The sequence below is a fragment of the Gracilinanus agilis genome, chromosome 3 (assembly GCF_016433145.1).
Source record: "Gracilinanus agilis isolate LMUSP501 chromosome 3, AgileGrace, whole genome shotgun sequence".
NCBI lineage: Eukaryota > Metazoa > Chordata > Mammalia > Didelphimorphia > Didelphidae > Gracilinanus > Gracilinanus agilis.
In genome coordinates this window covers 96,072,982-96,098,622 of record NC_058132.1, presented here as the reverse complement: position 1 = coordinate 96,098,622, position 25,641 = coordinate 96,072,982, and the positions used below count along the sequence as shown (strand labels likewise).

Sequence of the window (25,641 nt, the reverse complement as noted above, 5' to 3'; positions counted from 1 at the left end):
AGCTACAAAAACAAACTTATTTTATTTATTTATTTAATTTATTTAATATGTTAAGGTTTAAAGATGGAAAGATACTAAATGGGGTTGAGGTAGAGGGTCCTCTAAATTCTATTTGGGGTACTAAACTTTTCCCCACTCCCTTCTGAGCCACAAGGCTCATCTTCGTGTGTTGAGTGACCTCGAAACCTTTCTATTTCCCTCTATGCTATCTTTAAATCCCAATATCTAACTTATCTAAACCTATGTCCAAATCCTTATAGATCAAAATATATACTGCTTCCAAGGTTAAGTCAGGTAGGCCAAGAATGGCTCCTTGACCAGCTCAGGCTGGCAGTCTGTCTTCACTCTGCCAGACTCACAGAGACAAAAATGACCTTATTTCTTCTCAGTTCAACTCAAACTCTCTCACCAAGCTCCAGTGAGAGAAGTGCACCCAGGAATGACAGTTGTTCAAAAAACAATCCTTCAACATTCCACAGAACTCTAAGCACCCATCCACTGCTTTGCAAGTTCCAAGGCAAGCCTGAGGCAGCTTTTCAGAATTTAATTTATCAAACAAAACCCCAAATCCATTCTTATCCTAATAAATCAAGACTTCTTTACAGCCCAAGTAACCCGAATGAGCGTCTTGGCTTTCATGTCTTCAAGGATTGCTATCACTGAAATGATGAGGAATGGGTTCTACTCGGAGCAAGTCACCAACTCATGGAGTATATGGGCAAATATTTTAGTGAGTAAATGGGCCCAGACTCATGGAAATATATCCAGTTGAGGTTTTTCAGTCACCATGTAGGAGGAGAGATTGAGTGAGGTGCCAGAGCATGGTGACCACGAAGGAGCTCAGGAGCGAAACGCTCCATCTCGGGTATCTCACAGACATCCTGTGCCTTTAAGCCATCAAAGAGAAGGCTGGAGTAAAAGGTTCTGGTGGGTTCATGAAGTTCTAGGGAAACAAAGTCATAAGAGTTCACAATCTCAAGGATCAGAGAGGATGGGAAGAGAGAGAGGAAACAGTATGGACCCAGATAAGTAAATACAGTCTAATTTGAGATGCCAGTTTTCCCCCAGGTGCTTGCGACTCCTTTTTGACATACAAAGTCTACATCTTGTCTCCTGGCCAGTCTCTCTTTTTCTTTCTTTTCTCTCTAAGAAATCTGCAAGCAATCAGGAGTCACAACATGTATTTAGTCTTTGTTGATGTAGGGAATAAAAATAACAGATTGGTCCAGAAACATAATTTGGACCCAATAAAGTTTATTGAGTTTGCCAGCAGAGGAGTCACGCCAGAAGAGGCAATAACTCAGAAGAGGCTGAGTTCAAACAGTAGTTTTCTTACCTCTGCCTTTCTCAAATCTTGACTATTATTGTTATTATTTCTTTAATTGGACATAATTGTATACCTGTTTTTGGATGTGATTAATATAAGATATTAAAGGTAATAAGATTAATGATTTTTATGTAGGATAATTTGGAAATGCATTCAGCTGAATTGTTATCTGACAGTTTGCTTCATATTTTAAATATATGATGATGTGTATGTCATTATTGTGCTTCTAAAATTTTTCTTATATTGTGAAATTTGGAAAACCACTGTATCAAAAGTGTTATTCAAAAGATAACTTTCTTTTAGTCTGGATGCTGTTAGATTATTCATTGAGATTTTAAAGGAATATGATTAAAATAAATCTTTGAAAATGGTTAAATATTTAATGAGGGTATATTTTGTTTTAAAAACAGATTGTAATTTTAATAATAATAAGTTGAATATTAACAAAGAGTGAGTTTTCATTTAAAATTTCTTGGCTATCACATAAAAATTATGAAAATGTATGGGTTGGTTTAAAGATGTAACTTCACTACATTAATATGAGTCAACTAAACCCTAGGATGTTATTAGTTTTACTTTATAAGTAAAGGATAAGAGATATTTAATTGTTTGGGAAATATAAGGAAGTTAATCATATTCAAGTCCTAAATTACTACTAGTGAAATGTTGCTATTTGACACAAAAATTATTGGGATTATAATTTACTATTGTTTTGATTTTGATTGCAGAGACAGTTGACTGAATTGGCATAAAGCCAATAGTAGAAAATGGCATCTGCTATGCTACAATGTGTGAACAGGTAGATGTCTGTCCCTTGGAAAAAGTTGGAATGGCCCAAAGAAGGATTCTCTTGACTCAGTTTCCCCATCATTCTATTTTATATGTGAACAGGAAATTTCCCCACCTGGCATAAAAGGGAATTCTTTGTTCTCTCTCCCTTGTGAAAGGGAATTCTTTATTCCCTTTGTCTATTTTTAGTTAACACTGTGGTTAACAATAACTTAAGTACCCCTACAGAGTACCTCACCAGATTGTGAAGACCGGATTAATTCTCCTTTGTCTACTTTTGAATTAAATCAACAAAAGCTTGAACACACTACTTCCACTAGGTGGAGGAGCTTTTCAACTCAATCAGCCAGGAAATGAGAATTCACACCTCAATCAGCCAGGAATCTGTGAACTCTTGTTGATGAGTATTCACCTCTCCAGAAGGTGAGAAGTGATTCCCACAAATACTGCCCTCTGGGCTGTGCTGGACTATTTGGAAGCTGTGGGCCAGAGAAGTCAACCTCAAGAAGGAAGTCAGCTTCAAGAAGGAGTTGGACTTCAAGAGGGAAGTCAGCTGCAAGAAGAAGGTCGGCTCAAGGAAGAAAGTCAGCCTTAGGAGTCACCTTCAGTTTGAGTCATGGTCTTCACCTGCCTCTTGGAGGGAACTTGGGTCAGTGGATATCTGTTTTTCCCTTCCTATCTTCTGGAGAGAGTTTAATTCCAGTTGAAGGTCAACAAGTCCTGGCTGAGTACAGCACCGGAGCAATATTTAATTAGATAAGTTAATGTCTTCTCTACCCTTTTGTATTTCTCTGCTTTTACTTTTTCCACTTCTTTTGTGAATAAAAGCTATTAAAGTAATTTCAACTTTAATATTTAATATTAGCAATAATACTTTGAATCAGCAACTACCATATGTAAACTATTAATTCAAGTGGGGTGCATGCCTTAGAACCCCAAGAAGCCAAGGGCAGTTGAGGACAATTGGAACCAGGGAATATAAGGGGGAACCCCCCCAAGTAGAAGAATCACTGGGTTTGGGGGGAGCTAGGGAGGAGAGTGGTACCAACCAATCACTCCTAGATGTAGCAATACCTCATACCAGCAGATCCTTGTGCTTTTACCCTGCAACCTTATATGACATCTAGTCCAGACTGATCCTCATTAAAACAGACTACTACAGCTGCTGAAAAATCTTGTAGGCAGTTAGTTGAGACAAACCATCATCTCTGCAGACCTTCAATCAACTATAGCAATAATCCATCTAAAGCTTACTCATTTACTTTATTAGTTAGATATTAGAGCTATAGATAATGAAGAGAAAAGAAGAACTATGAAAGGGGGAGGGGAGCCTTTTGCCTGGCCAGGGTAAAGCCAGCCCCAAGACTCAATTAGCTATAGAGTCCTCCTAATACCTCTTTCCTTTCAATCATCTACTTCCCCATTTGATTCACCTTGTCATTAAAAGAGTTATATCTAATAATATAGATTGCATTTGAATCCTTCAGTTAAGAGGGCCATTAATTGACTTACCCTTAGAGATTCTCCATATGCCATCAGAATTGGTAGTTGGCTGGGGAGTCTGCTGTGTGGGCCTTTCCTGATTTTATCATTAATTCCTTGATTGTGGACCTCACCCATTATCCAGAAACATCCACACTTATAAGAATATTCTTTCTCTCAACTAAACCATCGAGTTGGGAGAGAATCAATCTAATTCCTCTTAGGAAAAGCCACTGGCCCTCTTCCTCAAGTAAGAGCAAACAGGCTGTATGTCATCTTTGGAGAGAACCCTCAACTGTTACAGTCTCTCCTGCACCCACCCCCCATTAAAGGCTGTGAGCCTGCAATTTGCATCAGTCTGAGGCCTGCTTGATTCTTACACATGTTATTTATAATTTTCATATATTTTAGTCAAACCATTAATTTTTAATCCCTACATTTTTGGCAACCATTAAATTTTAATCCTTACACTGGTTATTCCTGAGACTTGCTTTTGATACCTTGTGACGACATGACTGACTGACAGATATGGCTCATGCCTGGAATCAAATAGAGCTAAGTGAGTTTTTCCCCTGTTATAGCTCAGGTTAGTCTGTGCCTTTAAGGGGGCAAGTTTTGATATTGTTAATGACTATGTCCCTCCTTTTCCTTTAGTAGAAAATTTCTATAAGCAGGATAGGTGAGCAGTAGAAGTTTTATAAGTATAATAATAAACCTATCAATAGATTGATGCTGTAACATCTGAGTTACTATAATAGGATGCAAGTATGAAAAATCTTACAGTTTTAATCTGTATTTATGGTCAAATTATAATAGAGGGATGATATCCACCTAAAAGTGGATTTAGACAAAGTAATAAGACAACAAAGTAATATGAAAGTTTTCTAACTAAATGGAATATTAAATTTTGAGAAACAGGATTAGAATGTTTTCACTAAGAATTATACATATGTATATGATTTGTTTCCAAATATATCTAGCATGGAAATTTATGCTTTGATTATATTTTATTTATTTATATTTTATTTAAAAAACTTTTCCATGGTTACAAGATGCTTATTGTCTCCATTCCCCCTCCCCCCTCCCAGAGCTGACAAGTAATTCCACTGTGTTATACATATATTATCACTCAAAACTATTTCTACATTATTCATTTTTTTTTATTTTAAACCCTTGTACTTCGGTGCATTGTCTCATAGGTGGAAGATTGGTAAGGGTGGGCAATGGGGGTCAAGTGACTTGCCCAGGGTCACACAGCTGGGAAGTGGCTGAGGCCGGGTTTGAACCTAGGACCTCCTGTCTCTAGGCCCGACTCTCACTCCACTGAGCTACCCAGCTGCCCCCTATTATTCATTTTTATAATAAAGTATTGACTCTATTTTAGTAATAAATTCTCAAAATAAGAGTTAAGAATTATATTTATAAAATCATATTAATAATTATAAAGAAAGTTAAATTTCCCCCCTCTGATTTTTAAAGTATTTGTCTGATCATTTATTTATGTATTTATTTGTTTGTTTGTTTATTTTGAGCCCTTACCTTCTGTCTTGGAATCAATTGATTCCAAGGCAGAAGAGCGATAAGGACTAGGCAATGGTGGTTAAGTGACTTGCCCAGGGTCACGCAGTTGGAAGTATCAGAGGAGAGATTTGAACCTAGGACCTCCCATCTCTAGGCCTGGCTCTCAATCCACTGGGCCACCCAGTTGCCCCATTTGATTATTTTAAAAAACAAAATAGTTCATTTTACAAATTAGACCACAATTTTTTCTTAAAGATTCTTATACCAGGTGCACATTTTAGGTAAAAATAAAAATAGCAAGTGGTATATAAAATCTGAAATTCTCTGAAGTTTCAGGATAGGAGAGCCAAATTTAAGAGACTGTACTAAATTGTATTAAGTTTTGTTACTGGCAGAATTACAAAGGAATCTTTATTTGTGATCTGGATTCAGAAAAGCAGAGCCTCCTTCACAGCTGCCCTGAGAATGCAGCCTATTCCAAAAGGTCCAACAAAAGATACCCAAGAACTAGATGACTACATGAGATATCTGAGACTCAAAAATGTGCTGATTAAATGGATATTGGGGACAGGTTACTAGGATACAAGGAGACAACATTAGTTAATATTCATGATGATTGTATTGTCCGTCCTTTTGTTTCATGGTATTTATGCTTATGTTTAAATTCTCTTGATTACTTTGTTGACATATAACTTCCTTCTCAAAATTAGTCTATTGTGAGCCCTCTAAGTAATTTGACCTGTAACCTGACTTATGTAATTCTGATTATATGAAAAACAGTATATATATGGCTTATAGATAAGTGATCCATGGGGTAAGTGGGCTACCCACTCTCCCATAAATCAAAAGAAATTTTGAGAAAATTAAAACAGCAAATTGTTAATTGTGGGAAGTGAATGAACCACACTAACTCCAACTTGTGATTCAATTCTGGTGCTGGCTCAGTTTCTATTTAATTTCAGTTCATCTCCTCTAATTTGTCTTGTGAGAAAATTATATCCAGTTATGGAGATTGGGAGAAAACCTTACTGCATTGTTTGAACCTAACCCTGTGTAGTTAGGAAACTAGACCATCTCTCCCTGCTGCTTAGAGATATTTAACCAAAGACCTAGGTTAAGCTGACCAGAAACATGGTCAGATCTAAAAATTGATGCAAGTTTTTTCACAATTATACATCTTAAGTAACCCATGTGTCTTTTTTGAAAATTGGCCCCATGCTGATCAATCAGCTATTGTTTCTATGTTCCTTTGATTGTTTACAGACACTTGGAGAGAGCTGGTCACCTTTTTTCCTGAATTCAGAAAATTGTTCTTGTTTAATGTCCCCATCCAACTTGAAAGCCCCTAATTTTTTATCTAACTAGAAATGAGATTACTTAATGTTATATTGGTTTTTTCCCTTTTATTTTTAAACCTTTACTTTCTATCTTAGAACTAATTCTAAGACAGAAGAACAACAAAAGCCAGGAAATTGGGGTTAAGTGACTTGCCCAGTACTGGAAGTGTTTGAGACCAACTTGAACCCAGGTCCTCCTGATTTCAAGCCTGGTGCTCTATCTACTGTGCTACCTACTTGCCCCATGTTGTTCCTTGTTAATTTGCCTTATTTTGTTGTTTTTAAGGTATTAAAGTATGTCTCCCCTAAGCTAAGACAAGGGCCTGGTCTCAATTTGTTGGCAATTGGCATGCATTGCTTAATAAATTAAAATGCTCAGAAGCTTGAACCTTTGTTTCCTCAATCATTTCATCTTTCATCTGCCACACTTCTGAGAAGGGCCATACCTTCACCAAATGTCCAAAAGAGTCCATGATGCACTAAAAGTGAGGAATTCCTGTCCTAGATTATTTAAGTTCTATGATAACCTGATAATATATCTGAAGAGATGAGAATGGAAAGGAATAAGTATTTATTAAGCACCTACTATGTGTCAAGAACTGTGCAAGGACTTTATCAATAACTCATTTGAACTCAAAACAACCTTAAGAGATATAGGTGCTATTATCTTCTCCATTTTATAGTCGAGGACACTGAGGCAGAGAGATTTTGTCTTGTTCAGGATACAAATTCTGACCTTCCTATCTCTGGGCCCATCTAGCTAAAAATAATTTCTAGTTCTGAAATATCAAGCATCAAAAGTAAAACAATCAAATATCCTCAGGGGTTGCAAACAGTAATATCTAGCTAATAATAATGGCTAGCATTAACATAGCTCTTGAGATCTATCTATCATCTCCAGATAATCTGATAAAGACAGTTTAGTTGATAAGGAAGTAATGGGACATGGGAGTTCTTTCTGTTAGCTCATAGCTGCTTCTTCCAGCTCTCTCTTGCAGCATGGAGTTTATTATATATACTTCAAGACTCTTCACACAAAAGAATCCCCCTGAAACTTTGCGTTTGCGCAGAAACATAAATTATGTCACATCAAAGCACAATAAAGTTATAGTTTTACAAAGAATTTTCTTATGAAGATAATGCTGGATGAGAAAAAAGTCCCAAGGCTAAAAATGAGCCTCACTTTAGCTAAAAGTTATTTTGCCTGAGCTTGCCACTCCGTGACCTTGGGATGCTTGTAGGGAGATATCCCACAGCTGCAGCTTTACTCTGCTGAGTGAAAAAAGGCCACTAACTCATTACATGCTGGTTTACTAAGAACTTAAAGTTCTCCTAGAAGGCCATAATGTTTTTCAATAAGAAAAGGTGTGGATCATAAAAGGGGTCAAAAGGGGAGTCTCAGATTTTCATCTATTTGAGACTCTGTTTCTCTTACTGGCCTCCCACATATTCTCCCTTTTCTTTTACATTGAAAAGGACATCCATCTGTTGGGCTGTGTGAATTTCCCTTATGAGGGCCAAGGAAAATTTTTAAGTTACACAAATTTGGGGATGAAAAGAAAAGAGGACAAAACCAATGATCCAATGATTGCTAGGCGCATTGACAAAAAAGCCCATTAGGGGGCAGTCCCCTTTCACATAAGAGTTTACATTCAAAACAAATGAATTCAACTCCCCATAGTTCAAGTAACTGCACCCCAAAATTCATTTTTGGATCTTTCTGATGCAGTGTAGGTCTCTGCAGGAATCTTCATGGTGTGTTCTCCAAACAGGTTTGTTGTCTGGATTCTGGGGAGATGGCAAATTTCTTATCCTGAAATTATTCTCAAAAGAATTTAAACTTTACATTATAGATTGTAAAACATACATTCTCCCCTGAAAAGGGTTAAGGCTAACATCCAGATCAGCTAAGAAGACATGGCTGAGTTTTGGGGTTATGTGAATCAAATGGCAAAAGAAATTTTTTTTTTAATTTTAAAAATCCAAGGAGAAAAAAAAAAAAAGTTGTGAATGAAATGTAAAATATCAAAGTCTTATGTGCAAAAATGTAGGGAAAAATAAACTTATAGCAGGTCCTTGAATCAAGGTCCAAGTAAAGTGATTTAAGCAATAGTACAATTATCCATTTAGAAGCCAGGACTTCTTATAAGAGAAAGAAAAGGACCATATTTTTTGTGAGAAAGGGAAGTGGTCCCTGGTCTGATTTGCCTGCACTTGAGCCAGGATGATGGCCAACCTTTGGTACTTATCCAGGATGAAGCTCAAGGAAGTCCAACCTCTAACATATGTTAGAAAAGCTGAAACCCAGAACCCCAATCCCAAATCGCTAAAGTCCTTCAATATTGGCATGAGAAAGTTTTGTCAGTCCTTCCTGGATTGGTATGGTCTTTTTTGACCTTGTGGTGCTAGGCACTGTGAAGTATCTCACCAATCCCATTGGACTTGATGGTCTCCTTAACCTTGTGGCTCTTTTGTTCCCTTCTCCTGAAATCAGACAGGATCATTAATTATAGTCCCATAATATTTACCAAATTCATGGCAGGTTTCCATAGACTAAAGCTTTGTGGGTATGCTTTAATATTAAATTTATATTACTGTAAAATCAAAAGGATTAACATTGATAATATGTACTTAAAGTACAAAAAATGAGAAAAAGAAAAAAAGTTAATTATTCTATAAAAGAAATTAAAGGAAAAGCAATAAGAAAATTAAAAATTCAGGGAAAAATACGATGGGTTTTTTTTAAGTAAAAAATGTTTTAAAAATCAAAATTATACATATAGCTTAGATCTAGTGAAAGGTCTTTTACCCAAAAATCAGATCTATTTCCTGTATGAATAAAACAAAACCTCGACCCCAATATTATAATTCTGGGGTATTGTTCGTTTCTTTGTATCTGTAATTAGTTATTCCAATTGATATTTAGAAATTAAACAAATAAATCAATGTACAAGAGATTCAAACTAACTTTCATTGAAACATCACTTGGGATATGTACAGTTTCTTTAGTAAACAGTGGAACATATTTTCTTGTTATATACATTCAAATTTCTGGGGCTTCAATTATTATGTCACTTTGCTTTGAATATGGCAAAAGGAGGGAAGCGAGTATAACATTGTTTGACTTCAGGTAAGAGTCAAGGATTATTTATCAATGATATCTTTCTTTTGAATGGTGAATCCAAATCAATAATCCATAAATGAGTAATATCAGTTGCAAATTCAAAGACTTTTACCTTAAACAGTAATTATTACCAATAGCATTTGAAAGGTTTCCAAGATTTACATACACAATGAAAAACTCTAATGTTACAAAATATGATAGACAAATTTTCTTTTCAATAATTTCTTAATGTATAAATTATCTGGTAATTCTTTCCAATAATACAGAAAAAGAGTTAACAGCTTTACTTGGAATTCAGTTTTCATTAATGTTATCTTGATTAAAGATGGTTAAGAAGATTGAGGCATGAGCAGGGGCTGGTTATTCACTTAACTTATTGTGATAGTCAATTTACTTTAAACTTTTAGTTCACAATACTAATCATATATTATTGTAAATAGGCATGATCAATTTTTAACAAATAGCTTTTACACATAGTTTATATTTAAAACATATGTTTTCAGTTTTCACAAAGTAAGGTACATGTTTTGATAACATTCAATAACAATTTTATTAAAACCTAATATTTGTATCAGCTTTGCTTGCAACATTATTGTCCATATCACATCAAAATTCAATGAGACTGCTAATTACCCCTTTAGGTTCTAAATTTAATGTAAGCAAGGGGTTAATAAGTTTGTTAGAAGTTCTAAGTTTTTAAAAGGACAAAAAAATTTTTTCTCAGTAGCAGTTGTTTTTCTCTATGACCATTTAAATTATTGTACTTGTAAGATTTACATGTTTTGATCTTGATATAAAATTACTCTTCAAAGATATTGATTTAAAACTTCAAAATTTTCAGCCAAGTACCTTGGAATATTCCTACATTTGCAAATAATAGTCTTATTTCAGGTTCCTTAGGATTACTGATATGATCAATATTTCTACTTAAATGCATTCTTCAATTACACTATTATAATATTAACAATTTATTAATAAGTTATATTTGCATCAACATCATTACAAAGTAAAAGACATTATAATGATATTAAAGCCATCACAATCAAGTACATATTAACAATGATATCAAATTATTATGAGGGTTATGCATTTTGTTATAATTTTATATTCTGGATTTGAATGTATTACTACAAATCACAAATATTATGAGAATACAATCTATTCAATTAACCTTTAAGGACTAGTGAAATAGTGGATATAAGAGACATAATTTGACTAGGATCTAGTACCTTTAAAGCTTAGATTTAAGTTGCTAAAATAATTATTTTTTGCATATTCTAATATTATTTGAAATTGAGATAACTACTTAAATTGAGCCAGATTTCTGTAAGTTACAAAATTAACATTAGCTTCTTATTAATTATTTCACTTTACTGAGTTTGAGTTGGTATAACTGTCACTCTTCAATAATTATTATTCTTCCCTGTTTCTGAAAAAAATTATAGTCAGAGTCTCCTTCCTATATGTAGAAGGGGTTAAATTACTTTTGAAACATGTCCAAGGCTGTAGCCACTTCTCAAGTGGCTGTGCTCTTTCCCTTTAGTTACTGAATTTATAAAATTTGCCTGATTATTTTAAAACCTTGATGATTTAGTACTTCCAAATGAATATTAATTTAAACTTCACTACATCCAAATTATACCTGATTATTTCTTTTAGTATTCTTATATGCTTTACCCTTCTATTTTGCAATTAGTTTGATAAGCATTTTTGGCAAATCTGATTATTTAAATCCATCTTTTACACACTGCAAGTCTTAATAGATAACTTTTCCAATATAAAATTTTGTGCACATGTAAAATTAACTGAAATTCCATTTTCTCAATAGATTTATACTATACCATCAGTACCTATTCAAAACTGATGGTTCTGATAAGCTAAGAAAGTCTTAAATTTCACTTCTGTACTTCAGTACATAATTCAGAATCATTTTTTTCTGTCTGAATAAGATTTTTCTTAGATTGCATTTAGAATCCTTGGCAATTTTGATTAAATATATATCTCAGTATTTAACCTGTTGATAGAATTTGGTGGTAGGATCAAATCTGTCCCCTGTTTTTGTCTTATGATATCTGTGTTCCTTTTCTTATTGCCAGTAAGAAATGGAAGAAGAAATGTAGACAAGTTATCTTGTTGATTCTCGCCTTAATGAGAGCAGAGAATATGATTTCTTTTAAGCAATTTAATTCTCTTAGAGTTTAAAACACTAAGAAATCCATTAGAGATGTTATTTTTCTGAATTTTTCAAACTCCTCTGTCTGTCTTTCCCATTCCTCTGGAATAAATGAGAGAGAGATTTATTTTCTCCAAAATTCCATTGTGATCACAGACAAAACCATAAAATTTAAATTACAAACAGATCATAGACACATACACAAAACATATAGGCACACAGACTGATCAAGGACATATTTCCCGGGCATTTCACGCATTCTCCAACAAATATAAGACATCTTATCAAAAGATGAATAAATCACATCTTTCATGACTAAAGAAATCTGGAGAAAAAAGAAAGTTTAAACTGGTTAATTCTAGCAAGGAACTGGCTAAGCTAGGATGAATTCTTGGATTAAATTTAGTCATTGGTGGAGCCGGTGGTTGGCCTCCTTTCCATCTTCCCTGAAATCTCTTATCAAGTAATCTGTAACCACTTCAATGGAATTTGGAATTACAATTTTTCTTCCAGTGGTAACCTTTCTCACATCTGGGACACAAAGAGTTAGGGGCATTGGAACAAGAGCTCTGTATAGCTTTTGAGCTCTTAATTATTTCAGAATATGTTTTTCCTTTCAGGGCTGCCGCAATGGCTATACTCTGCATGTATACTGGAGTAAAGTTCTCACAAGCTTTCACATAGTCATTAATAGTCCCAGATTTTTTTAACATTTTGAAGCATGCTCTGACACATTATTGGCATTGTCATAGGCAAACTTTTAGACTATTATCTGAGTTGCATATTCATCATTTGTATATTTTTTTATCTCCTGATTTAACTTTTCTATAAAATCTGAGTATCTTTCCTCTGATCCTTGTCTAATCTAGGCCAAACCTGTGGACAGTTTCTCAGTTACTGGGATTCTTTTCCATGCCTTTAAGGCACACTTCGTACATTGAATTAAAGCTTCTCTAGGCAAATTAATCTGATCAGCATGTAATTCCCATTCATCTATTCCAAGTAACATTTCTTTGGTAACTCTAATGCCCTGTTTTTTATTAATGGCTACCTTCCATTTTGCCAATTCATCAAATTCTGATTTCTAAAAAAGGTAGTCCCCTCCAGAAAGGATATATCTTGCTGTATGCATCCAATCAAAGGGGGTCATCCAAAGTCCTCCCCCCCCCAAAGTCTCCACCAAATTTAAAGTGTATGGAGAAGCAGGACCATATGAAGCACATGCTATCTTAATTTCTTTTAACACTGTAGGGAAGAGGCTCCCATGTAGGAGCTACTACTTCATCATCATCCAATTCATCTGCTCTAAAAATAACTGGGAAACAGAATGACATGTCTCCTTCCTTCTGAGCATTTTGTACTGCTCCTTTAAACCCTATATTCCGGGGCTGTGGCTGCAGAGCTGGAGCTCCAAGCTGCAGAGGCTTCTCTGCTTTTATCTCTCTTTCCTCTGTTGAAGAGAGGTTTTTAGGTGGAGGAGGATCTGCTGCTGGTGGCTTTTTCACTTGGATTTTAAGGCTCTGGTTTGATTTACAATAAGCCTTTTCCTCCTCCTCCAATTCTAACATTGAAACCTTAAAGACTTCATTCTCTGCATTCTGACCAGATAACAAAGTTGTTTTTTCATCAGCCGATGAAATTTTTTCTGGAACTTGTTCTAATCCATGCTCAATATAATAATTTTTCAAATCATTGTCAACTTTTTGCCAAAATTCTAAGGGAATCCACCTGCTACAATTTTGAATAAGATCAAGAAATTTAGTGAGCTGTTCTTTACTTAATTTTACTCCCCATTCCTGATGATGTGCTTAGTTATAGCAATAAAAAGATTTCTTTCCTTTGATTCACAATGTCCCATCCTGTTAATCTATTCTTTTACTGTTAGTGTCTTCCCTTAAGGGGAAAGTTCTGAAAACTCTGGATTTCTTGCCCTTCTTTGGGCAGAAACTAAACTGTAATAATTTGGGAGTTGTCTGAGGGGGAGGGCAAAACTTTACCTGAATCCAGCGATCCAAGGTCCCTGTTCCAAGGTCCCTGTTCAGGCTCCAATATCTCGAGATCTATCTATCATCTCCAGATAATCTGATAAAGACAGCTTAGTTGATAAGGAAATAACGGGACACGGGAGATCTTTCTGTTAGCTCATAGCTGCTTCTTCCAGCTCTCTCTTGCAGCATGGAGTTTATTATATATACTTCAAGACTTATTTCACACACAAGAATCCCCCTAAAACTTCGTGTTAGTGCAGAAACACAAATTATGTCACATCAAAGCACAATAATAGTTTTACAAAGAATTTTCTTATGAAGATAATGCTGGATGAGAAAAAAAGTCCCAAGGCTAAACATGAGCCTCACTTTATCTAAAAGTTATTTTGCCTGAGCTTGCCACTCCATGACCTTGGGATGCCTGTAGCAGTTAGAGAGATATACCCACAGCTGCAGCTTTACTCTGCTGAGTGAAAAAAGGCCACTAACTCATTACATGCTGGTTTACTAAGAACTTAAAATTTTCGTAGAGAGCTATAATGTTTTTCAATAAGAAAAGGTGTGGATCATAAAAGGGGTCAAAAGAGGAGTCTCAGATTTTTATCTATTTGAGACTCTGTTTCTCTTATTGGCCTCCCACATATAGCCCTTAAAAGTTTGTGAAGAGCTTCCCAAAAATATATTATCTCACTCTATACTCACAACAATCCAGAGAAGTAGGTGCTATTATTAATCCAGTTTTATAAATGAGGAAACAGTCATATAAGAGGTCAAACGACTTACTTAGGATCACATAGCTAGTAAGTGTCTGAGGCAGCATTTGAATTCAAAGATTTCTGATTCTAAATCCAATATTCCATTATCTTGACCACCAAGATGCATATAGCATCAGACATTTTTGTAAATATAAGTTTTGTGGAAATCTTTTGCTTTCTCTAAACTGTGTTTTAAGAGATAGCTCTCTGGTAAGAAAGTAATTGGAAAAATACAATGGAAAGTATAGATTATATAAAAACAGAAAATTCCTGTTCAGGAACCGGTTGGACTAGGTGTCATCTGAGGTCTCTTCCTTTCAACCCTAGGATTCTATGAAAGGCAGCAGGGTTGGGGATGGGAAAAGTTGCTATCTGTGGTTTTGCTGAGAAGTCCCAGCAAGACAGTCTTAGATTTCAATTCAGAAAACCTCCCAGTACCCAGCTTTCCCTGGTCTTGTCACACTTCACAGAGCCAACACGACAGCTGTTGGTCTTCTCTTTGGTGACCTCATCTCTCTCAGAGGGATATGGCAGGAGCAGCACAGCTCTCTCTCTCTCACTTTCTCTTCCCAGTTGGTGATCAAAGAATCTATGTTTGGGATAACTGTTTCTAAATTCTGGCTACACTGAATGTCAGAGCCACTAATAAGTAAAGTAACCATGTCCCAGAATGTCAGAACTGGAAGAGGCCCTGGAAAACAATGTCAAGCTGAGAGGGGCCTTAGAACACTGAATGTTATAGCTGGAAGGGGCTTTAGAATATCGTAACAAATGGAAATGATCTTCTCATATAGAAAAGTGTTAGCTTTGGAAGGGGCCTTGGAATAGAAAATGCAGGTGTTGGATAGGACATTAGAGGATCATCTCATCCAAAGTCTTCATTTTACAGAAAAAGCAGCTGAGTCTTGGAGAGACTAGTCCAGTCAGATTGCCACAGTGGGCCAGGGCATGGTAGGGATGGTGTATGTGTGAAGCTGAAGTTTGAGTGTATCCAGGGGATTTGTCTACTTGGGTGTGAGGTCCCAAGAAATAACCAAAGCCAAGGTGGTATTCTGGCAAGAGATTCAGTGGTGTCAGATACAGGGAAAAACAAGGAACATCACTAAATCATCAAGTAAGCATCATAAAACCACGGAAAATACAACAGTGCTAGAAAGGAGCCTAGAACACTCTGCCTTGCCCACAAAGGTCTAGAAGGACTAACTATAGGCAATCATTACACTGGGATTAGACCTGGGCTCAAATCCTAGTTCTGAAACCTCTTGGCCATACGACCTTGCCCATGTGTAGGTGATGATTCTTTCCCTATATACCTTTGCTTTGTCTTTTGGGGGCTATTGTGAGACTTGGAAATGGCTAAGGATGTGAGCAATGAGTCAAGAGATATTGTGGTATAGTAAAAAAGGGATTCAGACTTAAATTAAAAAGGTGTCAGTGCCAGTCCTAGACCTACTACTTCCTAGTGGTAAATCCTTAGATAAGTCATTTCCTCTCTCTGAACCTCAGTCTCCTCATTTGTCAAACATGACACTTGTCCTCCCTACCTTACTGATATCTGGAAAAAAATAAACAAAAAGTACTTTACAGCACCATGTAAATATCAGCTATTATTATTTAGAGACTTTCTCAAAGATATCTTCTCGTTTAATTTTGCTTCCTTTTCAGTACATGATGAAGTCTTTCATCTGTTGTTTAGTCATGTCCAACTTCTCATGACCCCATTTGGAGTTTTCTTGGCAAAGTTACTAGAGTAGTTTGACATTTGCTTCTCTAGCTCATTTTACAGATGAGGAAACTGAGGCCAACAGGGTGAAGTGACATGCCGAGGGTCACACAATCAATAAGTGTCTGAGGCCGGATTTGAACTCAGAAAAATGAGTCTTCTGGACTTCAGGACCAACACTTTATTCACTGTGCCACCTAGCTCCATCTAGTTCCCTATGATCTCCAGGATTAAATATAAAATACATTGGATTTCAAGGCTTTTCATATCCTAGCCTCTTCCTATCTTTCCAGGCTTTTTTTTTTTTTTTTAAACTCTTACCTCCTGTCTTAGAATCAATACTAAGTAATGGTTCCAAGGCAAAAGAGTGATATCAGCTAGGCAAAGAGGATTAAATGACTTGCCCAGGGTCACACAGCCAAGGGGTACTTGAGGTCAGATATGAACCCAGGACCTTCCATCTCTAGGCCTGGCCCTCTATTGGCTTAGCTACATAGCCACTCCTACCTCTTTCCAATCTTCTTACACCTTCTTCTCCCTCCAAATACTCTACAATCCAGGGATACTTGCCTCCTTTCTGTTCTGTGTACAAGATATTCCATCCCTGGCCTCTTGTCTCCGTATCCCAGATTGTCTCTCATGCTTGGAATTCTCTCCCTCCCTCTATCACCAGCTTTCTCCAAGTCTTAGTTAAAATCCTGCCTTCTGCAAGAAGCCTTTCCCAGGCTCCCTAATCCTAGTAACTTCCTTCTGTGATTCTCTTCAGTCCATCCTGCATATAGCTATTAGGCCAAAGTTATCTGCATGTTTTCTCTCCATCACACTGTGAGCTATTTGAGGGCAGTAATTGTTTTTGTCTTTCTTTGTACCCATTACTTTTTTTTTTTAAAACCCTTATCTTTCCTCTTGGAATCAATATTCTGTACTGGTACCAAGGCAGAAGAGTGGAAGGGCTAGACAGACAGGGTTAAGTGACTTGCCCTGCCCAGGATCACTAGGAAGTGTCTGAGACCACATTTGAACCCAGGACCTCCTATCGCTAACCTTAGCTCTCTATCCACTGAGCCACCCAGCTGCCACCTCGCTGCCTTCTGCACCCATTATTTTTGACACAGTGTCTGGTACATAGGAGGTTTAGAAATACTTGCTGACTTAACTCGGGTCCTTCTGTTTCTGATGATTTAGCAAGAGGTCTGTCCAGGTCCCTTCCATCTCCCAGCACTGGTGAGGGGAGGAAGCATCTGCTCCAACTTGCTCAATGCTTTTCTTCCCAAACACCCAGTCTTTGCTCCTGGCTATCCTTCTTAAGACTCTCCAGGACCCAGAGGCTCTGAGACAAGGAACTCGCAGACAAGCCTCTGAGCAAGGCCCAGACTTGAGAGTCCTGACTTCCAACGGGCATCCTTTCCTCTGCAAAAGGCCAACCAGTCCCTTCTGCCTCTTGAACAAGGGATGGAAGAGGATAAAGAGTAAAAGGAAGGAAGCCTCAGAGCAAGTAGGAGTCTGGGAAGAGAAATGGGTTTCAGTTATCCACTGAATTCATTGAATAGTAAATTGCCTCTAATTCTCCCTGTTTGCCTCGGTGTCCTCACCTGTAAAATGGGAGTAACAGCAGCAGCAGCTACTGGGTGAAGGTGTTGGGAGGGTCAAATGAGATAATATCCATAAAAGGCTTCGCAAACGTTTTGGCAATAGAGAAGGGCTGGCCGGTACTATGACTTGCCCCCCTCTCCCGGCAGGAGAGCGAGGCGGCTGGGGTTTTCCAAGCTCTCACCCAGGGAGTGGCGGCTAAAGGAGACGACTCCGCTCGAGTGGCTGGCACTCTGGACCTGAATGGTCTTCCGAAACGTGCCTGAGGAGTTCCTGTTCCGTGAACAGCTGGAAGGTGATCTGTTCCGTCTCGAGCTTCTCTCCGCACTCAAACAAGCACCCAAACAAGCCCTCTTCGAGGACGGCCAAGTCAGAGTAGCCGCTTGGACCCTTGTAGAGGATCCAGGGCTGGGACCAGCAAACGCCTTCCAGGGGAGATCGGTTCAGATAGATGCCCAGGTTGAGCCTCCGTTTCCTGTTCGTGGGGTGTGAATAAAGGAGCCACGAGCCCGAGGCTGGGGGCTTGCTGCCATCCAGCCCCTCTGGGGGAGTGCTGGGCGGAGTCGGCGGCCGCGAGGAGCCACTCCCACCATCTGGGGCTCCTTCTTTCCTGGTCGGGAAGCTCACCACGCTTCCCTGACAACCGTGGCCGGTCTCCAACAGCTCGCTGCACAGGGTAACTTTTCCAAAGTGCTCCCCCTGGTCCGTACTGAGGGCTTCGGCCCGGTGCCCCCCCTGGGTCCGGGCGCTACAGTACAACACGGGGCGGCCGCAGGGATTCACCACTTCTGCCACCTCACACTCTCCGGTTTTGCAGGTCTCGAGGTGCTGCCCGTGTTCCCAGGTAGCACCCCAGTCATCGCTGTAAAACATCAGAGAGTGCGGCCGGACCCTTTGCCACAGATGCTGCCCCAGGCAGTGCACGGGAGAGAGGAGATAGGCATAGGCGGGGATCACCAACCTCCCAGACTGGAGCTGGATCCCATGGCCGGGCCCCACGGCAAACGTGGCCCAGTGCGCTATGTTCTCCCCTATGACTTCCTCGGTCAGGTCCCTGATCTGGCTCCAAGAACGCCCCTCGTCCGAGCTGGAGACGAAGCACAGGCGGGCCGCGTTCCTCCGGGAGCAAAGCTGCTGCCGCTCAGACACGTGGTTGCGAACGCAAATGAAGAAGAGGAAGACCTTCCTGCTCTTGTGCTCCCACACGGGGCAGGGGTTCATGGTTCGGAATCCAGGTAATGTGGCTTCCATCAGGGACTCCTGAGGCCCCCACTAGAGCAAGAGAGAAAGAAAAAGCGTGGGACGGGGCCCAGGAACAGGACTCGGCCACGGCTGGTGTTCAAAAAATGTTTGCTGCAATAAGAAGCGGTTTAAAAAAGAAAAAAAAAGCCAAGCCTCTTCCGTCTAGAAAAAGCAAAGGTTGAGAAGGGAAGGGATTAAAAGCTCTAATAATAAAAGCTTATATTTCTAGGATACTCTCACAAAGTATATTATCCCATTTTATCTTTGCTAAGACACTGGGCAGTAAACTGGATTATTAATGTAAATAATGCTATTATTAATAATGGTTAACCCACATTTCTTGAGTGCTACATAGGTGATAAAAGTACTTGCCCCCAGCAGTCCTCTGAAGCAGATAATGCAAAGGTTATTATCTTCACTTTAAGGAGGAAGGAGGATGAAAAGGTCTCCCCAAATGAGGCTGTTAATAAATATCGGAGCTGGTTTCCTGATGCGAATCCCATCATATCATAACGCCTTGAAAATAAAAATAACTCACTAATATACCCATTTTACAGATGAGAGAACCAGAGCTCAAAGAGGTCAGGAATTTCCCACGGTTACAAGGCCAGGAAGTGACAAATCTAATCCATGCCCATTTATTAGGCTCCTAATAGATGGGGACCTGTACTAAGACAGAGGGATCCAAAGAAAAGAAAAGAAAACAAACCAAAAAACCCCAGGTTCCACTCTCAGGGAGGTCACAGTGGGGAAGACAATAGGCCAACAACTCCACACAACAAGATACAAAAAGGCCAGACTGGGGTAATCTCAGGAGAAAGATCAGGAAAGGCTTCTTATAAAAGGTGGGACTTTTAGCCGAGACCTGAAGGAAGCCAGAAAAGCCAGGAGGTGAGGATGGGGAAGGAAAGAATTCTAGGAATGGTGGTGGACAGCCAGTGAAGACCTACAGTGTGTACGGAGGGGGTGGGGGTGGCAGAAGGGGTGTCTTGTGTAAGAATGGTGAGGAAGCCCATGTCACTAGATCACACTGTACATGGAGGCAGGTGAGGTGAAAGAACACTGGAGAGTCTGTAAATCAAGAAACATTTATTAAGCACCTGCAATTTGTCAAGCACTGGGCCAAATGCCTGGGATGAAAAAAGGGGCAAAAGACAGTTTCCTGCCTTCAAGGTGTTTATAGTTTAATGGGGGGAAATATGCAAATTTTTACATATATATATATATATATACACACATATAGGTATATATTCACATACATACAATAGACACATACTATATACATATAATTATATATGCAAATAATATATTATATATGTATGTCATCTATAAAAGGATAAAAGGATCACATATACAGGATAAATAGGAAATAATTAATAGAAGGGAAGGCACTAGAATTTTGAGGAGTTAAGGAAGGGTTCCTGTTGAAGGTAGGATTTTAATTGGGACTTAAAGGAATCCATCAAGGTCAACAGTCAGAGTGTTCCAGGTATGTAGGGCAGCCAAAGAAAATGCTGAGAGATGTGAGTGTTTTGTTTGTGGAACATTCAGGAAGCCAGAGCCACTGGGTCAAAGAGCACTTGGCAGGGAGTATGGTATAAGAAGGCTAGAAAAGTAGGAGGATAGGTTATAAAGGGTTTTGAATGCCAGAAAGACATATATTCACTCCTGAAGGCAACAGGAAGCCACTGAAATTTATTGAATAGGTGGTACCATGATCAAAATCTGCATTTTACAAGAAAATCACTGATGAGGGGGGAGACATTGGAGGCAGGCAGACCCCTCGCAGCTGTTGCGATAATCCAGGCATGAGGTGATGAGCTACTGCTCCAGAGAGGGGAGAGAAGGGCCATATTCAAGAGATGTTGGTGAAAAGGTGAAATCAACAGGCCTTGGCCAGTGAAGGTATGTGTGTGAGACGACAAAAGCAGTGGGGAATCCAGGCTGACACCTAGGTTTTGAGCCCCAGTGGGTGACTGGGAGGGCTATGTTGCCTCTACAGTAATAGGGAAGGTAGAAGGATTCTCAGGGAAAGAAAAGTTCCATTTTGGACATATTGAGTTGAGGATATCTACTAGACACATCCAGTTGGAAATGCAAGAGAGGCATTTGGAGGTGGAGCCTGGAGTTCAGCAGAGAGTGTGGGGCAGAACAGGTTAGATTTGAAAATCATTAGCATAGAGATGGTAATTAAGTCCACAGAAACTAAAGAGATCACCAAGCAAAATAGTACAGAAGGACATAAAACCAAGGATCAGGACAGAGACCTGAGGGACACCTCTGGTTAGAGGGCATGACCTGGAGGAGACCTAGCGAAAGAGAAGGAGCCAGTCAGAGAGGTGGGTGGAAAATCAGGAGAGCCTAGTATCTCAAAAACCTAGAGAGAAAATATTCTCCTGGAAGAGAGTGGTCGGCCGTGTCAAAGGCTGCAGAGAATAAAGACTAAGAAAAGACAACTGGATTTGGAATTAGGAGAACATTGGTAACTCTGGAGAGTACAGTTTCAGTGAAATGATAAAGCTGAAAGCCAAACTGCAAGGGGTTAAGAAAAGAGTGAGAAGATGAGAAATGCAGACGTCTATTGTAAACACCTTTTCAAGTTTAGCCACAAAAAGGTAGAAGAGATATAGGATGGTATTTAGTAGAGACAGAAGGATCAAATGAGGGTTTTTGAGGATGAGGGAGACACAGTCATGTTCGGAGGCTGTAAGGAAGGAGCCTGTAAGCAGGGAGAGATGGAAGATAAGTGACAGTGGGAATGACAAAAGGGGCAATCTGTTGGAGGAAATAGGATAGAATGGAACCACTTTTGCTGGTAGAGCTCTAGAGGTACACCATTTTCTTCAATAAATAGTGTAGGACCTTGTTTTACACAACCAATATGTTCCAAGATCCTTTGCATAAGTTGAAAATTGCACATAATAGCAAATTCCATTATTGAATAAATATTTCTTATATAAATATACCTAAACACTTTATGATTTTTTTTCAGGTTTATCAGAGCTATCAGCATCATTATTTGTATTTCAGGGACATTATTAATAACTAAATGGTGCTAAGGACACAGAGAAGCTCTGCTCTGAGGCAGACATGAAGTGAAAATGAGGACTAGAATTCCTCCTTCCTTTTTGAGACTCCTGAATTCCCAGGGTAGGGTTCAGAACCACTTCTCATGAGGCTTAGAGTTCTCTTCTGGGTAAAATGAGGTGGCTGGATGAATGATCTCGAAAAGACCCTTCCCTCTCAACTCCATTATCCAAACTCCAATGTTCTGTGTTCTACAATTCTTGATTTGGAGACTCTTAGAGAAAAATTGCCAAGAAGCTTTGCCAAAGTTGCAGGATCAGTTACCTGCACAGACTGCCCCATCCTTTGGCCTCGTCGAAGCACTAGATAAAGAGCATCATCATCACTCTCTGTAGCACGTTTCTCTGCAAAGGCCAGCAATGTGTGGGCTGGGGGGATATAGAGCAGTGCAGGGATCCGATATGTGATCCCCCCAACTCTTTCCTGATGAAACAGAGTGGTAACCGGACAGCAGGGTGTTCTTTCTTCCATGGTCCTTGAAAGAAAAGGCAGCAAAGGCAGCTGAAAGAAAGACAGAGAGACAGAGAGAGAAAGAGAAAGAAAGAAATGTGAAGATAGGATTAACTCTCCCCTTGCCTATTTTTAAATTAATCAACAAAAACTGAGAACACCCCTACTTAACACTAAATAGGGGAGGTCCACAAGCCACTTTCTAAAAGTGGGTGAAAATCCAGAGACAACCCCCTGGGCAGTGCTAAGCAAATTTAAAGACTGCATTTGGCTCCTGTAAAGAGGAAGGGACAGGAAGGGATGTGGGAAAAGTATTATAAAGGGTTCTGAACTTCCTGTCTGAGAGGTCTTCAGCCTGAATTTTTGGGTTGGAGGATCTTGGAATGGGACTGTGGCTTGAAGCTACAACTTGAACCTGGGTTTCTGGCTCTTGGACTGCTTCTGGTAAGATTGCTCCTGGATCTTCTCCTTTGGAGCTTCGAGTTGAGTGATTGAAAACTGACCCTCCTTTCCTGGCTTCTGGAGAGATCAGTTCCAGAGAGGCCTCCCCTTCTTGGAGGAGGCCTCATGGGTTGAAGCCTCCCTAGTTTAATTCACTGAGAGGTTAACAAGAGCTCTGCCTGGGTTGAGCCAGGGACTGTAGTAACATTTTAGAGTGACAGGTTAGACTTCTTCTCTACCCTCTTTTACATTCCTCTACTTTCACTCTTTCCACCTTTTTATGTAAATAAAACTACTAAAAGTCAATTTGACTTGAGCTATAAAATTTTTAAATTGGCGACCACAGTACTATCTTAGAATTCTCATATATTTAGTCTTAATTTTAATTCCTTACAGAAAGAATGTGTGATACTCCACCCATGAAGTTACCTTATTGCTTACCGTCTCTCCAGCAGGGATTAGAACCTAGTACACCTATAGGTTCTTCAAGTTCACAAGAGAGGTACTTCATTTTACAGAGACCTCTCATACCCTCAGAGGTACAGAAAGGGAAAGTGCCTTCCCATTGTCCCCAGGGAGTAAGAGCCATCTATTAACTTCAAGATCTTCTACTTCAAATCCAGAGTTCTTTCGACCACCTCATGATCACTGAGGATCTAAACACCCCGAGAATCAAGTCTGGTGATCTTTTGATGCCTCAATAGGCTTTTCAATGGGGAGTCACCCTCAGTCATCCTGAATGCTAGTGAAAGCTTAAAGCATACAGTACAAATTGTTGGCAAAAATCCGTCATAGCAATCACATTTTCTCAGCTCCTAGTCTGCTGTGGCTTCTCTGCCTTACCAAACATCATCAAAAATAAGCAGGCTAGTGCTCTTGGGGGCAGCTGGGTAGCCCAGTGGATTTGAAAGCCAGGCCTAGAGATGAGAGGTCCTGGGTTCAAATCTGACCTCAGACACTTTCTAGTAACTGTAACCCTAGGCAAGTCCCTTAATCCCCATTGCCTAGCCCTTATCACTCTTATGCTTTAGAACCAACACATAGTATTAATTCTAAGGTAGAAGGTAAAGGTTTAAAAAAAGATCAGCAAGCTAAAAGAAATCTATTAATTCTCAAAAATTTGCTCTGATACTAACTAGATTTTTCTACAGAGGAGCAAAGACTCTCAAAAATCAGAATGGACTTCAGAGAGTATCTAGGAATTCTCTTGTAGCATTCCCAGCAAGCAATCATCCAGGCTCAGTAGAAAAACTTAGAATGATACGGAATTGACTATTTTTTTTTTTTATTATTTTTCTAAACCCTTTACTTCTGTGTATTGGCTCATAGGTCAAAGAGTGGTAAGGATGGGCAATGGGGGGTCAAGTGACTTGCCCAGAGTCACACAGTTGGGAAGTGTCTGAGGTCAGATTTGAACCTAGGACCTCCCATCTCTAGGCCTGACTCTCAATCCACTGAGCTACTCAGCTGCCCCGGAAATTGACTATTCTACAAGGCATTTTCTTTTTCTTTTTTGTTAAGAATTTAAGTTCATTTATTTAACTAATTAATTTAGAATATTTTTCTGTGGTTACATGATTCATGTTCTTTCCCTCACCTCCTCCCACTCCCCTCCCATAGCCAATGAGCAATTCCACTGGGTTTTGCATGTGTCATTGATCAAGACCTATTTCCATAATATTAATATTTGCACTAGGGTGATCATTTAGAATCTACATCCACAATCACATCCCTATTGCACTATATGATTGAGCATATATTTTTCTAATGCATTTCTGGTTCCACAGTTCTTTCTCTGGATGTTGGTAGCATTCTTTCTTACAAGTTCCTCTGGATTGTCCAGGATCCTTGCATTGCTGCTAGTAGAGAAGTCCATTACATTAGATTGTGCTGCAGTGTATCAGTCTCTGTGTATAAGATTCTCCTGTTTCTGCTCCTTTCACTCTGAATCAATTCCTGGAGGTCATTCCAGTTCACATGGAATTCCTCCAATTCATTATTCCTTACAGCACAATACTCTCCTATCACCAACAGATAACACAATTTGCTCAGCCATTCCCCAATTGAAGAACATCCCTTCATTTTGTAAATACTTTTGCAAGAAGCCATGTTGGCCAAGCATGATTGCCAGTTTTTTGGTTGGAATGCAGAATACAGTGAGGGCATTTGAGCTGACATGAAACCAAAAGTCAGTTGGGATGTGGCTATAGAAGCAGAAAAATTCAGAACATCAGAGTCTCAATCTGGAGATAATGGTAGGAGGTCGGGTCATCTCAGGACTGTCTCATAGCTAGGGTTAGGTGCCTACGCTGCTCATAGACTATTCTGTGTATAACAGCATCCAGCTTTAGTTTTTAAGCATCTATAAAATTAACACCAACATACCAACATAAATACCAACCAGAAGATCAACTATAGAAGCCAACTCATCATGGACTGAGATAAACTTTCAAGAGATTAGGGAGGATCCTAGACCTTATCTAAATGTATTGATTGTGAAGCAGTTGGTATCTTGAAGCCTGCTTGGCCAGCTACCTGCCCAGGCAAGTGGCCTGACCCTAACTGCTTGAAGGTTTATCACAATCCACGATGAGGTGGCTTCTGTAGTTGAT

General features: G+C 39.0%; 1 protein-coding gene across 1 annotated transcript; it reads right to left on the bottom strand.

The window, feature by feature from the left end:
* Positions 1-18,007: 18,007 nt before the first annotated feature.
* On the bottom strand, positions 18,008-22,697 carry NEU3 (neuraminidase 3). Its single transcript, XM_044668918.1, has 2 exons — positions 22,403-22,697; positions 18,008-19,081 (listed from the first exon to the last, which is right to left on the bottom strand). The coding sequence occupies exons 1-2, from the start codon at positions 22,607-22,609 to the stop codon at positions 18,008-18,010; spliced, it is 1,281 nt and encodes a 426-aa protein (XP_044524853.1). The 5' UTR covers positions 22,610-22,697.
* Positions 22,698-25,641: the final 2,944 nt, after the last annotated feature.

Excerpts from the sequence above, each read along its gene's own strand:
- NEU3 (XM_044668918.1), bottom strand. The coding sequence starts at position 22,609 with ATGGAAGAAAGAACACCCTGCTGTCCGGTTACCACTCTGTTTCATCAG. Across the intron at positions 19,082-22,402 it reads GGATGGGGCAGTCTGTGCAG|TGGGGGCCTCAGGAGTCCCT; the intron begins GTAACTGATCCT and ends CTCTTGCTCTAG.